The following is an 18,072-nucleotide window of genomic DNA, read 5'->3' as shown; positions in this document are numbered from 1 at the left end:
AGGGGCTGTGGAGAACGGCCTGGCCTGTGCTCTTGCTGCCACAGAGCTGAGAGGGGGAGAGCAGCGTGGAGGCACAGCAGCTGTTCCCGCAACAGGAGCAAATCAAGCATCCAGTGATGGTCTCCCAAGGGTGCTGCTTGTCCCATTCATTTGGGGTCACTCTTCTGCTTGATCAGTGTCCCCCTGAGCTCACCCACACTGGGCTGCAGTGGGGACAACCAGGGCTCTGAGCGGCACAAAGGACTCTCGGCAGCCCTAGGGAATGCCAGGTCCCACAAGCCTTGCAACAAGCCCTTCTCCAGCCTCCTGGCCCAGACTTCCATTCATCGTTCCCTTTTCTGTCCACCCTCCCACTGAGAGAATCAGCAAAGGCATGAATTAATTTCCAGCAGGGGAAAAGCACATCTCATTGTGGATCCTTTGGATGTCTGCAGCTCATCTGCCAAAAAATCCCCATCACCTCCACAGGAACCAACTTCCACCCAGTACATCCCTGCTCACCCCAACCAGTACCAAACAAGAAAACAGCCCAGAAAACAGGAGGTGAGAATAAATATCCATGAGGCATTGGTGCTGACACCGAGATGGAGAGCTGCTTGCGAGTGCCAAGAGCCAGCTGTAAATCTCCCTGCAGACTGCTGGCTGTGCAGCAGCCCCAGCACACATGATGGCAGCCGTGACTTGGCAGGGCATTGGCATCTCCCTCTGCCTGGCGGGAGGAAGCATGGGGAGGCAGATGGAGCATGCTGGGCCTGTCCCCCTGCACAAGTGCTGGGTTGATAGCTCTTCCCAGGACACCAAGCTTCTCTTCCTGATACCCACCGTGCAACAGCCTGGCAGGATCCTAGAGCTGGGGAAGAGCATCAATACTTCAGGCAGGCAAAGTGTCCCAATGGGAACCAGGACATGTGCATGAGGAGGGCAGCTCAACCCTAGAGACATCCTCCACACCACATGGATGGGATCACAGCAGGTAACAGCCATGCTCAGGAAGGGGATAAAGAGACTTACAAACAAGAGTAGGGTGAGGGTACACCTCACTTTGTGTACCTGAGACCCAGGGGTACCGCTCTGGACACCCCAAACCATCACATGGAGCTGACACCCGCCACAAGCCTCCCTTCGGTGCCTCTTCTGACAAGCTACAGCCCAGGCAGGGGAAACTCAGCTCCTGAGAAGCAGCTTCTTTCTACAGTCTGCTTGAAAAATGGGACCTGCAAGAGCTGAGGAAAAAGATACCCCAAATCACAGTGGCACTTACAAATCAATTTGCAGTGACTCCCCCCAAAGTTTCGCTCAAACTCAATTTTTCTCCTGCAGAATTTGGTCATTATTTTGTAAAATATTTGTCTCCCCGCAGCAGCTGCCTAATTTAAAGGCAGCAATCTCATTTCTCCCCACACTCCCCAAGCATCAAAACCAGCTCTTCCAATAATAGACTGAGTTATGAGTTAGATATAATAAAATACACTCAACTGCTCAGATCAGATACGGGAAAGTTTGGGGCCACCAGTCACATCCTGAGGCTGAATGTTACAAGTTAAATGGCTTTCTGCCTAGTTCAAGCTGGCTCCCAGACACGAGCACCAGTGCGGTGTTTAACAAAACAGGGAAATCTGCAGCAGAATCTGTGAGCAAGAGCCGGCTGACACCAGCAGGAGAGAGCATCACACTGTGCACAGGAAGATCTCTGCATCCCTGGCTCCTGGGCTCTCAGCCTTGTCTGCTTTCCCTACCGGCAGCCCCAGGGGCATGCTGACTGCTGCTGGTACCTGCAGCCTGGATCAAGGAGGGGGCACTGCTGAGTGCACCACAACCTGACTCTGCGCAAGAAGAACCCGAGGGCAAGTGACTGCCTTGCTGCAGCCACACGTCACCACCAAACGGCGACAGGGCCACCCCCATAACACCCCCCGTCCCCTCTGTGAAGGACAAATGCTGCACATTCAGGATAGGCAGGGCTCTGCTATTTATTGAGTTCTAGGTGTGTATGTACATCCATTTACAGTGCTTGGCTCGGTGACAGCGTGACAAGAGGATGTGTGTCAGTGTCTTCCCCAGCTCAGCCTTGGGTTAGGGCTGACACCATGAGAGCGGCTTCCAGCCACAGCCTGGGATTCTGGGTTCATCCCAGCAAGGGAGCACCCTGGGGGAGACGAGATCTTCTATAGCTGAGCCCAGAGTGAAAAGCTGAAAACCCCAGAGGTTGCGGAGGCAGAGGCAGACTCATTCCCAACTCTGTCACGTGTCTTCTTAGCCCCAGCCTAACTGAGATAGGTGAAAAGGAGTGATCCAGTGCTCCAACAGCAGTGATGTTGGGGCTGCACCTCAGGGAAGCAACTCAAGCCGGCTTTAGATGAAACTCCCTGTCCCCAGAGGCAAGATCATCGAGCAAGAGTTCCCCACACCTACAGATGAGTGCCATGTGCTGCAAGCCATTGCTATTGCCCTGTTCTCAAGCCAAGTGATATTATGGAGTCTGCTTGCTCTCCCAAGCCCTGTCCCTTTGGTATATACACATTTCTACACACTTGCATGGCAGAAAGCAAATAGGTGTCTGGCTTAGCTGATAAAAGCCAGACAATTCCCTGCTGAGACAAAGCATCTCCTGTCAGGAGAAGCCAGTGCTCCCAAGGAAAACATACGGTCTTCATCAGGTGCTGTGCTCAGCGGGTGGCCAAGGACACAGCTTTCAGTTTCCCATGCTCATGGCAGGTAGAGATGAAACATGAATGTAATTAACACGTTAGCATGAAGAAGCCTTGCCTAAAAATGGTAGTAAATGAGCATGACGTCCACACTGCTCACATTAACCTAACAAGGCTAAGAGTGGGGCTAGGCACTTCTTTTGCAAACAAAACTCTGTTTTCTAGGGAAAAACAAAAGTGGATCTGGGATGTAAATAACTTCTCTGCTTCTGTCCACCAAGTCAGGCCAGATCCTAACATCACTGCTGGGAGCTGAAAATGCAGGGGCAGGGAACGGGTGTTTATGCTGCGTATTCCTGAGTTGGCAGCCAGATACAGCACTCGGAACAGGCTCTGCTGGCCCTGGGCACCTCTAAAACACTGGCTCTGGAGGAGAAAAGCCTGCCTGGGCCCCAGAACATCATTCCAGAGCTCTTCCTTAGGAAGTCCTCGGCAGGCTGTTGCTGCAAGTTGCTTGGTGCAGACAGGAGGGCAAGAGAGAAAATGAAGAAACTTCTCCAGCTGCATTTTAATCGTGTGCTACACACAAGGGAAAAATGGGGACTTCTTAGTTCAGGAAGGTCACCAGGCACTTGCAAACATGTGCAAGGCAGACGCTCCGGTGAGGAAGGGAAGGATTGTCACAATGCAGTCTCTGATGGGCAATAAGGAGAGTGTGGAGAGGGAGTCAGCCTGTCTTCTGCCCTGTGGAAATGGAATATACCAAAATGTCCCTCAGCCTTAGATAACAGCAGAGATGAGCTGGGCTACTGGAAGCAACAGCGATCCCAAGCAGAGCTGGTCTCCAGTTACAGCAGGACCCTGTAAAGGAACAGCCTTGGAGGCAAAATTTCTCCTTCTCCAATAATCCAATGGCTTAGTTCAAGTGACACCATAAGAAACCAGCGATAAGCAGGGCCTGCTCCTTGGGGAAACTGTTTTATACCCCAAAGCCATTCCCAGGGGGCTTTGAAGTACATTGCAGGAGGGCAGGCTAATTCAGGCTGACAGAAAAGAACAGCCCTTACCTGGGATCAGGGAGCTTTCCCTGTAGAGCAGGCAAGTGATCCCAGTGCAGAACTGTCTCACACGGCTGGACTGGCTTTATTATTTTGGTTGTGAGCTCTCCCCAGCTCTGCTACAAAGCTTTCCAGTGCATCTTCCCTGAGGCTGTGGAGGGAATCCCTATTGCTACGTCACAGGAATGGCTGCCCATCCCCATTGCACCTTACAGAATTGCTTCCTCCTTCTCCTCAACATGCCCATCACTCTCTTCAGCCCCAGTCCTGTTGAAACACATGCCTTTGGGATCAAACACACAGCAGCAAGGCTCTCCCCTAAAAGAAATGCAGTCCCTTCTGCAGGCGGAAGGCAAGGGACAACTGGCTGCAGATCTGTAGTGTCCCTGCCCAAACAGGCCCATCTCTGGTCAGCCCCGCGCAGTAGCAACGTCCCCACTTCAAGAGATCGTAGAGAACTCCTTCAGCAGCAGTTCCTGGCTCAGCGTGTTGAAAGCCAGGTTCTTCCTCACGTTGATGCTGATAGACCGAACCTGGCAGAGACAAAACAAGATGTTTTAGCCAAGGGATTCCTCCTGGCCCCCCATAAGCATGGCAGCTTTGATACTGCTGACCTCTAGGTTCAGCATGAAACTGTTTTGCATGCTGTTACAGCCCCAGAGAACTTGCTGCAGCCAACTCCCACTGCAACTCCAGAAATCCCTGAGGATCCTGGAATAACAGGAATGCCTATAATGACATCCCAGCAAGGAGAGTAAATTCCAAATGAGAGAGGGATGGGAGAGAATGCTCTGTTTGGATACATAAGCAATGATAGCTTCCTGCTGTGGGGCAAAGCGATGGGGAAAGTGAGCACTTCCAGGTTGCAGCTGGAAGAACATTTTCTACCAGTGCCCACTGGTTCTGCTCCAGAACCCGCAGATCCAAAGACACAGAGTCAAGGAAAGGACAGAGGCCATGCTACAACGCTGTAAACATAAATTACCACCAAGGCTGGCAGAAACCCGTGGGTCCAGGGCCAGCTGTATTTTGTGGTGAGTGCCTTACGCTTGAACCTGGCTCACTAGCTGTCTCTGAAGAAGTGACAACTTTATCTCTCAGTGATACCCAGCCTTCTGGTCACCTGCAGAGTCTGTGAAGAGCAGCCGGACAGCCCTGTTGTGCAGCAGCTTCCCTTCCCTTCCTCCTTCATGCCTGCAGACTCGCTGGCTGAACACACAGGCCTCAGACTGGGCACAGTCTCAGCGGCACTCGGCAAACATCATCTGTGTCAGCGACTGTGTGCAGCAGTGACAGAAAGCAAAACTGACACAAGCTCATCCAAACAACGGGATTACAGTTCCCAGAGACTTGGAGCCTGTGATAATAAGGTTGTTGCTGACCTGGTTAGTGTTTTGTGCTTTTCAAAAGCACTGGGGGATGAATTATACAGAAGCAGAATGAGGAATCCAACAGTGGGGGCTGGGAAGCAAGTTAGCACTTGCTGCACTGGTGAGAAAAACAGAGGGAAGGTTAGAAAGCTCCCAAAAAGGCAGGAATTGTACGAGTGGGAAGCAAACCAAGACATGCAAGGTTAACAGGGATAGCTGTGAAATGAACCCCAGTGGATGCCACTGCACAGACCTCAACAACCCAAGCGAGCCAGCAAAGACGTCTACACTTAAAGAAAGAATACTGCAGTATCATGGTGTCTCCAGAAACAACAAACTCTTCTTTATCAGGATGCTTGGCAGAGACCCCATGTGTCTTTGTTTCCTTGGAGCACCCTCTCACCTCTCTTCTCTAGATGTCCTGTGACTTACTCCATACGGAAATAGTCTGGGATCACCTCTTGTAGGATAACTCACTTTAACACAGATTATAGCAAGTTGTCTCCAGAGCACTGGTTTGCACTGGGCTGTCTCCCTGTCGGGAAACAGGAGCCCCACTAGCAGGATTTGGTCTCAGTCCTACTGAATGCTCCTCACTCCAATGCTCAGCAACCCAGTTCTAGAGGGGAACAACATGGCTAAACAGATGAGAGACCTCTGCCCTGGGGAGTGTAACTGCCTGTAGAAAAGGGGCAGATGCTACATGCAGTGTAAGCCAGCATTCCTATTCTGATTATGAGCACTTCTATGGGCGCCAGCAACAGAAAGGACAAGCAGAAACGAGCTCCTGGCCTTAGGAACTGCTGCCAGGGACCAGGCACCAGTGGTAGAAGATGCCCAACTTGTCTACAAATCAAGGTCTCCTATGTGGCAGCAGTCTCTCCAAGTCCAGAAAGAGAGGCTGGAGTGGCACATGATGAAAACACAGGACACAGCTACAGGCTGGTCAGAGAAGAGATTCAGAGCAGCCCTGCGGAGAAGGACTTGGTTGATGAGAAAATGAACATGAGCCATCAGTGTGCACTCACAGCCCAGAAAGCCAACCGTATCCTGGGCTGCATCAAAAGAAGCATGACCAGCAGGTTGAAGGAGGTGATCCTGCCCCTTTGCTCTGCTCTCGTGAGACCTCACCTGGAGTATTGTGTGCAGTTCTGGTGTCCTCAACATAAAAAGGACATGGAACTGTTGGAACAAGCCCAGAGGAGGGCCACGAGGATGATCAGGGGACTGGAGCACCTCCCATATGAGGATCGGCTGAGAAAGTTGGGGCTGTTCAGCCTGGAGAAGAGAAGGCTGTGTGAAGACCTCATAGCAGCCTTCCAGTATCTGAAGGGGGCCTATAAGGATGCTGGGGAGGCACTCTTCATTAGGAACTGTAGTGATAGGACAAGGGGTAATGGGTTAAAACTTAAACAAGGGAAGTTTAGATTGGATATAAGGAGGAAATTCTTTCCTGTTAGGGTGGTGAGGCACTGGAATAGGTTGTCCAGGGAGGTTGTGAATGCTTCATCCCTGTCAGTGTTCAAGGCTAGGTTGGACAAGGCCTTGGGTAATATGGTTTAGAGCAAGGTGTCCCTGCCCATGGCAGGAGGGTTGGAACTTGATGATCTTAAGGTCCTTTCCAACTCTAACTATTCTATGATTCTATGACTTTGTGAAATTGTAGCCGTCGGGTAGACCGAGCACCAGAAATTAAGCTTGTTTAGTTTGCAAAGAGACGGTTTAGGAAGAACAGAGCAAACACTCTCCAATATGTAAAATGAGGTCAGAAAGAGAACAGTGAGTAATATTTCTCTGGCTCCCCAGGGACGGGGCAAGAAATACTCAAGACAGAGAAGATTTACACTGGAAAAGAAGAACTACTTTTAAACCTATGGGTTGTGAAGCAGTGGAGTAGATCACCTGGGGAGCTGTTTTCACCTGAAGACAGCTTCAGGTTTCAAGAGGAGCTTAGACACAAACTATGGTCAAGAGCAGTCTAGTTGGCTTTAATTTGCTTTAACACAAGCTGGGGAGACATTTCTACAAATCTCTGCCCAGCATTGCCTCTGCTGTGAGAAAGCAACAGCTCTGAACCAACCAGCTTAAAAGGTAAGAATAGCACAAATCAGAGTTAAATCAAGTTATCTCTGGCACCAGGGCTCAGGTCAGGGAACCAGAGCTCATCTCCCTTTTGGGATTGGAAGACCAGACAGTGACACAGGGAGGTGTCAGCCTGTAACGAGGATAAACTTCAGAAGCTTCCTGCAGTCTGGCTGAGCTGCTCCATCCATGAGGCTACACCCCAGGACTCCTCCTAGCTCCTGGTGCAGCGGGCAGCCCAGGCCTGGCTGCCAGCCTGGAAGCTACCAGAACCCTCTAGAGTGGCTGACACAAGCGGACAAAACCAGCCTTGGAAAGTAAGCTCAGAGCTTTAACAGCCCTTCTGCAAGGAAGTAAAAGCAGAGCATGTTTCCTCTCTTGCTTCTGCATGGAGCATGCTGGAGCACAGTATTGCTTTCTCCCTATTAGGAGCTTCGATCACATTTAGCGCACAAACTTGGCAGAAATGGGAAATGCATGAAATGGTGACATCACCTAAAGAACAACAAGCAAGTGAAAGAATGGATGTAGTGGTGGCATTAACCACGCGAGGAAAACAGTATTCAGTTCTAGTCTCATGTCATTATAGCTGGATGGGAGCAACCCTGTACAGACACTCCTACTTCACAGCAAGTCCCATCAATTAAACCTGTTTCAAATCAACAAGCAGCTCTTAAGAAATCTGTACAATGGGAGGAAGGTTTACACTGACTACTACATCTAATTAAAAGTCAAATTAGTGTAATTTCCCCTGCAGAAATCAACCCCTAATCAGGCTATTTTGAGAGTCTGCTGACACCCATCCAACTGCAAAGACAGTGAATGTTTTAGAAAGATGCTGAATCTCTTTCCACGCATTCCTCCAGCTGCAATGTGAGGGTCCAAAAGCTCACATCCAAACCATTCATTCTACCAAAGCAGTACAGACCTCAAATGCCATCCCCGAGGGTTCAAAGGAAAAGAAATAAAGGGTTAGAAAACTTCCTAACTTCCTTCCTTTAGCCCCTCAAAGGCAGCACAACAGGCTAGAAAACCCAGTTGATAAAACACTCCGCACACCACCTTCCACTACAATGTGGCTGCAGTATCACAGGCCTTTGAAAGCTTCTTTGAAAAGGGAATGTGAGAAGAAAGCAGATTTTTCTTTGGGATTATCAAGAAAGAGCAGCACTGAGGCAAAGCCAGAGAAGCGAAGCAGTGCATTAGCAGAGGATGTCAAAGGAGTGAGAACGAGATTTTTAAGCATAAAGGAGTCAAGAGAATGGCTTGGGGAAGTTTCTGCTCACTCACTTAATGGGAGCACAGAGAGATGAAAAGGCAGCCGAAAAGGAAAATGGCTCCTGCATGTCATTCCCCACCAAGAAGGATTTGCTTTAATGCAGTCACACAGACACAGGTAAGAAAAGCAGTCAGAATCTGGAAGCAATTATTAGCAAACAGATCCTGTTCAGGAAGACCTGATGGGACCAGCATGAGTTTGGAAACCATGCTGGAAACCTGTAGTTCACCACCAGACCTGCTCCTTTGGCAGAGCCTGTGAAGAAAACTGCAGCAGCTTCACTCTGCCACCTCCATGAAATCCTGCGAACCTCAGCCGTTAAACACAATGCATTGGGCAGGGGGATATTATCCAACATCAGACCAGCAATAGAAGACAAAGTAAAGATTAAAAAGCCTTGCAAAAAGGAAGCCAACTACCTGGTTTGAAGAGGATATAGAGAGGACAGGGCAGACTAGGTCCTTTTAGATGAGTTGTTCGAACAATTAATAGAGCCATCAGTTACTGTGCACCTAGAGGAAAAAACAGCGTGGAGGACAGGAGGCCAGCTGGGTTTGTTGAAGACAAATCATAGCATATCAGGTTGATTTCCTGCTGTGTTGAGGGAACAGCTTAATGGAATGCAGGGGATTTTCTATAGCTGTGAGTAAAGAACATTTAATAGGGTCCCAATTCTCAGGGCATCTAGAGAAATGTGGATTAAAGAGATTCACAACTGGGTCAAATCAGCACATTTAGATAGTAATTATTCAGGCTTTCATATGCCCTTGAGGAGAGGGTCTCAGGGGTACCTGGATGGGCAATATTCAGAAGGGAGGTGAGGAGGTGCTGGTTAATCTAAAGAGATTCTTAAATGATACATAATTGGGATTTGGGGGAAAAAAAAGTAACTAAATAAATCATCAGGCTAGGAAGAAAATAATTTTAGCTGAAGTGTTTTGTAGCTGTGATGATCTTACGACTGAGAATGTCATTTTAATCAATTGGCATGATCAGCCTGAGCTTCTGCTAGGCCAAGTGGAAAGTGGGGCATGCAGGAAGCAGAGCAGTCATGTGGCTGGGGAAGGAGATGCTGGCTGGAGGAGCCCTTGGGATGGAACAGATGACAACGGAAACATGAATGTGTGTTATTTCCAGGGTACAGTAACAGGGGAAGCCTGTGTCACAGGTAGGCTACGGCCAAATTTCTTTGCATGTATTCCAGATACGGCACCAAACAGCAGGCCAGAGATAAAAACAAGCACAAGAGCACAGAAAAATGGCATGAAAGTGATTGCAAGTGTTTTCGCTTGCATTCTACCCAATGGCAGTGCTGAAATGACCCAAAACACTAAAAAGCATTCTGTAGAAGGAAGCAAAACCAATTCAGGCATCCTTGCTGTGGAGCAGAGTAGACAGAGGGAGGCATAACATTCCCAAACTCGTGCAGACTCGTGACAGAGTGGGCAGGCATCAGTTACTCATCAATCAGCAAGGTCAGAGCTAGGAGAGAGAATCAGCTCTCAAACTGGTGGAGAAAGCTGCCAGAGCTGGAGATCTCTCCCTTTGCTGAAGCCGTAATGATTCAAAAGTGAAGAAAACCAGGCTCCCCTCAGATAACAGGCACTACAAAAGCTGCTTCCCTGGTGATGCAGCTCTTGGACAAGAAAGTTGTGTCAGGGTAATCAGAAGCAGGCTGAGCAAGCTGGTTTGCTAAAGAATATAACTACCAACCCAAACTATTTGGACTCAGTTTTGTCTTCACTATATGTTTTTTGGGGGACTTCCTACCATCAGTCTTCTCTGGCAAAGGAGACAATCATAGGGAATGCCTTTGCTTTCTTTGCTTGGGAACCGTATTTTGTGAGTGATGAAGAAAAGCAATGAGCAGGCATATGTTTCACCAGCATCGTATATTCTGCTCAGTCCGACACTTTGTGGTCCCCTTAAGAAAACCGAAAAGGCTAAGTTGTTTTGTGTGATAAGCCCAAGGTGGGAGCTATTAGCTTCTCCACCATGCAAATTTACCACCACAAAGCACAGTGGATCTCCATGGCAGAAGGACAGAGACTGACTGACTGGTTGCTGGCCTGAGCAGTCTGGGGGTTCCTCCCCAGCCATGTGTAGTGGGGCAGGGAGCTGCACGGCACTTCCAGACCTGTTGAGACATGCAGTGCCTGTTCACACCCTATTCCTGCTCCATCTCTGGAGGCAGCACAATGGAGTACCAGGGCTGCCACTGCCCAGGCTGTAAGCAAAGGCTTTGGAAAGGGAAAGGAGAATCAAGGCATCTTACCAGCTCTTTGAAGAATGCAGCCTCTTTATGCTGCTCTGAGTAGCGCTCGTACTGGTCCAGTCCGTCCTGCAGTTTCAGGGTCAGCGTGTCATAGTTGGACCGCACCACTTCCAAAACCTGCCAGAGACAGCCAAATACAGCAGAGGAGTCAGCATTCACAGGCGCTTCAGCATAGGAGGAGCAGGGCTGAGGCAGATCACAGCTCTGATATCTGTATCTGCAACATACATGGTTTTAACATCCAATATTTAGCTCATGGCTAACAACACAGAGGTGGGCACTAAAGTCTTCCTAATGCCAGTAAGGAACAGCTCTCAAATTCACAGATTTCTCCATTCATGAGAACAGTGGATGAGCCTGTATCTATAACAGCAGCAGTTTTCCAGATACTATTATGTCACAAGGAGAAATAGACATGATCTTATTAAACTAAGTAGCTAATTACCATTTGGACACCCAAATGTAACACAGCAGGCACCATGCAAACACAGGTTTGCCTGACCCCATGGTCCTTCCAGAGCTAGTTTTGCTAGCACACCCTCCTCCTGGCTTTCTCATCACCATTCATAATCTGCTAAACCACCAGCTTCTACAGCTGTTCAGGTCAGCTTCCATACAGAGCACTACGCTTCTCTCCTGATAGAAGCAAGCTTCTGACAGGCACCAAGATAAGACTATCCATGGTACAGGCTCTGGTATTGGAAACAGATGGAGACAAAAATCCTGCCCTTCCTGCCCAGGAGATACTTTATTTAATTTACTTTCACTGCAACCAAAGCACTCCAGTTTCTATTACTGCCTTAATCTGCTCCCAGCACTGGGATATACTTGCAAATTCATAATTACACATCTCTGTCCTATTGAACTATTTATTTTCCTAACTCAGGAGCACCAAAAGGGACTCCCAAAACACCTTTTAGTTTCAAAGCATTGCATGGACAAACACATTTCTCAAAGCATTTGTGAGATGGTAAGTCATGATAATCTTCCTACCAGGGACCACACAGCTCAGCATTCCTGGGTAAAACATACCCTTGAAACAATTCTCTTAAACATATGAACTTATTTCTGTTACTCCTGCTCTGAGAGCTAAACACAGTATCAGCATTTGAGGCTTGCATTACAGTAGCTTCTGCTCATGAAAAGCCTCAGCCAGGAGGACTACATAGTGTAAGGTGCAAAGGAAGAGGACATTGCTCCAAGGCATCTCAACTCAGAAAAGATCCTAAGAAAAGCACTGCAGAGGATTTATTCTGGTCACAACAGTGACCAGAATAATAAGGAACCCTCTGACTTCTCTTGTCCTCCCAACAACGTAAACACTACCCTCAATTGCCCTTTTAGGCAGCTGACAGCTCCTGCCTTTTACAGGTCCTTGAGCTGTGTCCTTATATCTAGGAAACCTAGAGTTGCTTAGGGCTCCTTCCAAAGCTTGTTTCCCCCAAATTTTGTGGTAAACAGACACACTCATCCAAACGTTTAGAAGTAGCAGAAGCCACATCAGCATCATCCACATTAGTACTGGGAGGAGAAAAGGGTTCCAGAAGTGGTTCCCAGGCAAGATGGTCACACAGAGTCTCTTTGCAGCCCAGCTCTCCTCCAGCACTGCAGAGGAGAGCTAGAGGTAGGAATCAGCATTTTGCAATGTTATTTAAGAACAGCCTGTCAGCGTCCTGCTGTTCCAAGAGCATGCAGCTTCCTCTCCAGGACTCATTTCCTAATGCTGTTTGTTAGCTCTACTGGCAAAGAGGAGAAACCCCCTGCAATGACAGCCATCTCCAAATTCTTGTTCTTCCATGCAGAAGCTGGGAGAAGTCTCGCAGAGCCAAGAGCAATGATGAAAGCAAGCTGCCTGGGTACAGGAATAATTTATTTTGGGATGCAATTACCCGCTAGGGATGGAAAGCAATGGTATAATGCACCTTCTCCTGAGCCTTAAAGAATCTAGCACCACGCATGAACCTCTTGTCAATCTGAGGAAGCCAAACTGACCCAGATTAATAAACTGCAGGGGAGAAACCTTGTTTGAAAGGTGAGGAGTAGAACTGCTGGCTAAATCAGTAGCTCAGAATAGAGACATTTTACCCAGGGCTACCATAACCCCCTAGGAACCTTCTCTTGGGCTCCTCTTCACTCCTCTGTGCCCCCGTATGTACAGCCAAGCTCAGTGCCATACCGGTGTGCCCAGACAATGGAGGCACACATGCTTCTCAGCAAAGAATCAGGACTCCTCCTTGCTAACTCCCAGTACAGATCTCTGCAGGTACTCAACAGAGGCATCCTCAAACCACAGAGAGCATCAGTAAACCCTGACAGCAGCAGCAAGCTCTGTAAGCAGTCCTCCTGTGTAACCTTCAAAAGGCAGCTATGACCTCAGTTTGATACTCTAGGAGGAGGACAGGGAAGGAAAAAGAGGCCCCAAAGTCTCCACTGTGTTACCCACTACTTATCATAGTCTCTGCAGTGAACTTCAGATCAGCTTATCCCTTTAGCTATGTATTTTCATTGGCTTTCACTCCTTATCTTCTTTAATTATGAAGTAGAACTTAAAAAGAAAGGGTAAGTTAAAAATAAACAGCTTCTCTTCACTGCCTGATAATTTCCCTTTTTTGCTGCTGCTGAGAACAAATGCTATGTGGGATCTGAGAGAAACCCACTCACAGATCATTTCACTTCGTACTTTATAATGGATAGGAGCTGTTACTGAGATTAGGACCTGGCAACCTAGAGCCGATTTCATCTGCTCTTTAAGATGCAGCTGCTAGACAGAGGAGAGGTTAAAGAGCAGCAGAAGGTACCCAGAGCATCTAACATGGAGGTTTGAAAGGCATCAGTTTTCTACATAGATGGCAAAAATTTGCGTCCTCTGTGTAACACAAGACTGTGTGTGTTTGCATCCTTCACCCTTCTTACACACTGCTGTGACTTGCTCAGGAAAACTACTGCAGGAAGACTGCCCTTTTGCATTTAACACAGGAGATCTTTATCTGCACCTTTCTGTCAGACACAGAAGAACTGGAAGAATTTCATTTTGAGATTAAAGCATTTCTCCTTCAAGGTCTTCTCCGACTTGGTCTTCACACAGGTCTCCATGGGAGACTGGAAAACAAATTCTAAGATGGTGAAGAAGGAATACCTTTAAAAAAGGGACTTTCAGCTGGACTGCCCCACACAGATTTTAATTGTCACTCTTCTTTTTGTTTGTTTTTAAATCTCATGAGGAGATGAAAGAGTATTGCTTCTAGTGTCAGGCAAGGCTAGAGGAAAACGGACTGGAGATGATTTCCAAGGAGCTTGATGTGACGCTCTTCAGACTGCAAGAACAAGCATGCAGGGAAAACTATAGAAAACAAAAAATGCTTTACTGTATCTTCACAGTTGAAAAAAACTAAATGAAAAGTAGTCACAACCTAAAGCTCTTTTTGTAGGTTAGGTTAGGGGGATCAGAGCCTTAAAAAAGCAGCATGATAGAAGTGAGCGACTCAGACATGGCCAATAGAAGAAAAGCGAAGGCTGCTGAATTCCTTTCCTGCAGTTAACTGTCTCAGCCCTAGAGGCTACATTCACTCCTTTACTCCACTGCAACAAACCAGAACTCAGTGGAGCTGCACCACTGTAATTTAAAGGTAATTTGCCATAAAATTAACCCCCTGCCCCACCACTCATTCATTCAGTGCTTTCCAGAAGTTCCAGAGAAACATTAGGAATTCAGGTCCCTGCTTACATGTCCCCAGACAAACCTTTCAGGAGCTGCTCTGAATAGCAAGTGCTCCCTATGACACTTGAATTCCATCTTCCTCCTGCAGCTACAACTGCCCATGCCCCATAACTCTCCTTCCCCAGTAACACCAACAACTTGTGAGTAGAGGCATCCCTGTGTAACATCGCCGGCTGCTAGTGGAGGGGGTGATGTGGTGCTCATCTCTCTACAGCATCCCACACTTGCCATGCCATGCCATGCTGCAGCACCCAGAGGAACATGATTATTCCACAGTTTTTAGCTCATTACTTTGCTGCATCCACCAGCTTATCATGCTCTCACAAACTGGATGGACAACCTCTGAAGGGTCAGTGGATACTTGTGGATACAAGTTCTGAAATCAGTTCCCCCAAAACCAATAGCCCCTGCCCCAAAATTCTGTGCCTTCTAAACAGACCATGTTCTGCTTTATCACTCTATACACAGCCTCCTTTCCTCACTACACTGGAACTGACCCCTCTGACTGATCCTCAACAGGAGCTGATTTGCTGCACTCCCCCAGGAGAAACCAGACCTTCTGGAAGGGTCTGTCCTTGGGAAACATGGGGATTACACGCAGCAGTCTCTGATCCCCATCCTGCCAGGAGAATATATAGCCACTGAGAGCAGGAAAGCCAGAGAGGGAGCTGCACCAGCAATGAACTCTAATGGGCAACATGCAGAACTACGGCCCATCTATCTGGCAGATATGGAACATTTAATTGCTTAGTAACTTTTCAACCTGCAAAATCTTTCATCATCTGCAACTGCAGCCTGTGCCTTACTAGAACATAAAATTAGAGCGTGCCACCAATTCACACAGCAAAGGACCTGGTGGTGGGTAGGTTCTGAGAAGCATGAATGGGTAGTGACATAAAAATAAAGGAAAACCAGGAGCAAGAAGAAAGCAAGGTCTCTATACTGTCTTTTTAATCACTGCAGGAAAGGACAAGAATGCAATCAGTCAGCATCACTGGTACCTCGCTAGAGTCTCTCCATGCCTGTAAGACAGTCATTAGCTACCATGACACAGAAGCAGTTGGAAAAGAACTGACTGAATGATTTCACATCAAGCACAAGGAAAAAAGCCCACACCCCAGCAAACCCCAGGTTAAAATGTGCTTGCCTCCCACACCAACAGCCTGCGGCTCACAGGGCTGGGACAGGCAGGCTTTCCAGGTCAGACCTAGCAAACCCTCAACGGATGGAAAAGCCAGGTTCTTCAGTCCCAGCTGTCCCATGCTGGAGGATGGAGCACCAGTCTATAGGGCATGTGATGCCAGCCCCTTACCAGCACTACTGCATGGACACAGTACAGATGCAAAGGGCAGTCAGGGACAGAAAAACATGCCCTTTATCCTCTCTGCAGAGATGGTGGCATGCCTGTCAGTGCCCGTGTACCACACAGAGCACTGTGGCAGTCCCACCTCTGAAACCTAGGCAAAGCCCAAGATATGTGGGTTTAGTTTGGACTTAAGTTTTTACAATGAGGGTGGTGAGGCACTGGAACTAGTTTCCCAGAGAGGTTGTGGATGCCCCATTGTTGGACATACTCAAGGGCAGGTTGGACGAGGCTCTGAGCAACCTGATCTAGTTGAAGATGTCCCTGTTTGTTGCAGGGGGGTTGGACTAGATGGCCTTTAAAGGTCCCTTCCAACCCAAACTATTATATGACCCTATATCTCACAAGCAAACCCAGCAGTCTTTCCCCTCTGCTCAGAGGATGGAGTCTGCAGAAGAGACATTAGGGTTTCTGTATTCTAGTAGAAGCCTGACATGCATTTTACACTGGAGTCTTCAAACTGGCTTGTTTACTGCAGGTTTAGTACAAATCTTCCCCTTCTTCTCCCGCCCCTAATCTCCAGAAGCAACTCACTCCCTCAGTGTTTCTTTTAGTGAACTCAGCTGAATAGCAGCACTTCTCATTGTAATGAAAAGGCTGCTGCTACCTGGACTACGAAGAGGCTATTGCCTCTCTGTAATAAAGTGCCAGATAACTGATATAAATTTCACAGTAGTATCTTCTAATTAATATGGGCTATTTATTTTGTCTAAATGGCAACACACTTCTCAGAGCAACTTAAAAGTTGCTGATACAGGCTGGAATCTTTGCTGGATTTAATCTCCAGAAGTTCCAAAGACAAAACACATAACTAAATAATTAGAAGTTCAATAAAAACACACACTTCCCAACAGACTGCCCAGACCAGTCTGCAGGAGCCAAGTTCAGAGAGGATACACTTCAATTGCCAGTGCTACACGCTGGCTTCAAGAAAAGCATCCACACTAGGACAAGTAGCAGCAACACTACCTTACCTTCACCACTCTCATGGAGCTAAATGTAGTGTTGATGCTTCAACACCATCTCTCACCCTCAAGCTGATCAAGCCATGAGTATTAATTCCATGTTCATGAATGCTAAGAGGAAGAGGAGGAGGATGTTGCTATGACAGTCTAACAGCTGAGATTCCCAAGATACGCTGTGCATACTGCACGTATCTATGGATCTAGAGGATGCAGAGTGGGTCTGGTGCACGTGGTGGGAAAGACAATGATTTGGGCTTAAGACACAAGAGTAGTGACACCACATACATGCAGAATATGCAGCATGTTGTCATTCCTGCTCCAGCGCCCCCAGTCTCCTGCATCAAGCAGCTGCTATTCATACTACATGCAAGTGAAGGACCTATGGCCCTCTCCTGCTGCAGGACAAGAGCTTGAGCTGCTCAGACTAAGCCTGTAAGACAGCCCCCGCCGGCTCACACAACTGTCACTCTCAGAGTAGGAAGCAGCATCATGTCTGCCTTAAGGGCAGGAAAATTTCCTGGAGAGAGGGATTTTTCCAACAGTAAAAAGCTCAGCTAGTCCAGAAGATTAAGTTAAAGCAACCAAGGGCAAATTTCTCTTCTGAGGTATAAAAAAAGACTGCAGAGACGCAGAATGCATCACAGGAGGTTTGTCCAGGTCACAGCAGGGAGAAAGGCCAGCAGAGGTGGGCACAGCTGCTCATGAGCCCCAGGATAGCACTGGGCCATGAATACATGATCCAGTCCTGACTGTGGAGAAACAAAAGCTGGTGGGACTCTCTTGTTCAGTGCCTGGTGCTGGACACAAGGACAAGGCTGAGCAGATCACAGCAGTGATGAGTGAGCCAGGAGATAGGGAGAGCAGGTGCCTCACCCTGCTTTCCACTGCTAAGGCAAGTGCCCTTGCACACAGTTCCCACCAGGTTACTCAGACACTCAGCTGTGCTTTCCAGTCTTTCTCTGCTCAGCTCACTGAGCATTAGCCAGGACACACTGTGTCTAAGAGCCCAGGACTAAACAGTCTTTGCCCATCACTTTGTCCTTCATCCTCGCTAGTCACTCCTGTGTTCACTGCACTACCCTGTGCCCAGCCAAACACAAAGAAACACTAACTCCCCACATCCCAAATCCTTCCTGAGGTTGCTTTTATGTATTTGCTCAAGTTGTACTGAAATCCAGGCCTTGCCAATTCTCTACGAAAGGCAAAGGGTTTTGGTCATACATAAAAATTATTATTATTTTACTTAGCAACAGCAACACCCCCTTCTCCTCACCTCACACAGAGCCCTTCTGTTGGGCTCAGATGATACACAGT

The 18,072-nt window shown here is 48.0% G+C and overlaps 1 protein-coding gene across 2 annotated transcripts in view; it reads right to left on the bottom strand.

Annotated features, from left to right (window-relative positions):
- Window positions 1-3,200: 3,200 nt before the first annotated feature.
- ARMH3 (armadillo like helical domain containing 3) overlaps window positions 3,201-18,072 on the bottom strand; it is a 130,112-nt gene continuing 115,240 nt past the window's right edge. For both annotated transcript variants that reach the window (XM_061372511.1, XM_061372509.1), the window contains 2 exons: window positions 10,713-10,829; window positions 3,201-4,239 (listed from right to left, as the gene is read on the bottom strand). In XM_061372511.1, coding sequence (XP_061228495.1) covers window positions 4,147-4,239; window positions 10,713-10,829 — 210 coding nt within the window. In that variant the 3' untranslated portion in view covers window positions 3,201-4,146. The remainder of the gene's footprint in view (window positions 4,240-10,712; window positions 10,830-18,072) is intronic.

Source organism: Neopsephotus bourkii, unplaced genomic scaffold, assembly GCF_033783945.1.
Source record: "Neopsephotus bourkii isolate Nb327-2 ecotype Australia unplaced genomic scaffold, CSIRO-AGI_Nbou_v1 NB_1615, whole genome shotgun sequence".
Lineage (NCBI taxonomy): Eukaryota > Metazoa > Chordata > Aves > Psittaciformes > Psittacidae > Neopsephotus > Neopsephotus bourkii.
Note: the sequence above shows the minus strand (reverse complement) of the source record. Positions and strands in the feature narration are given on the sequence as shown.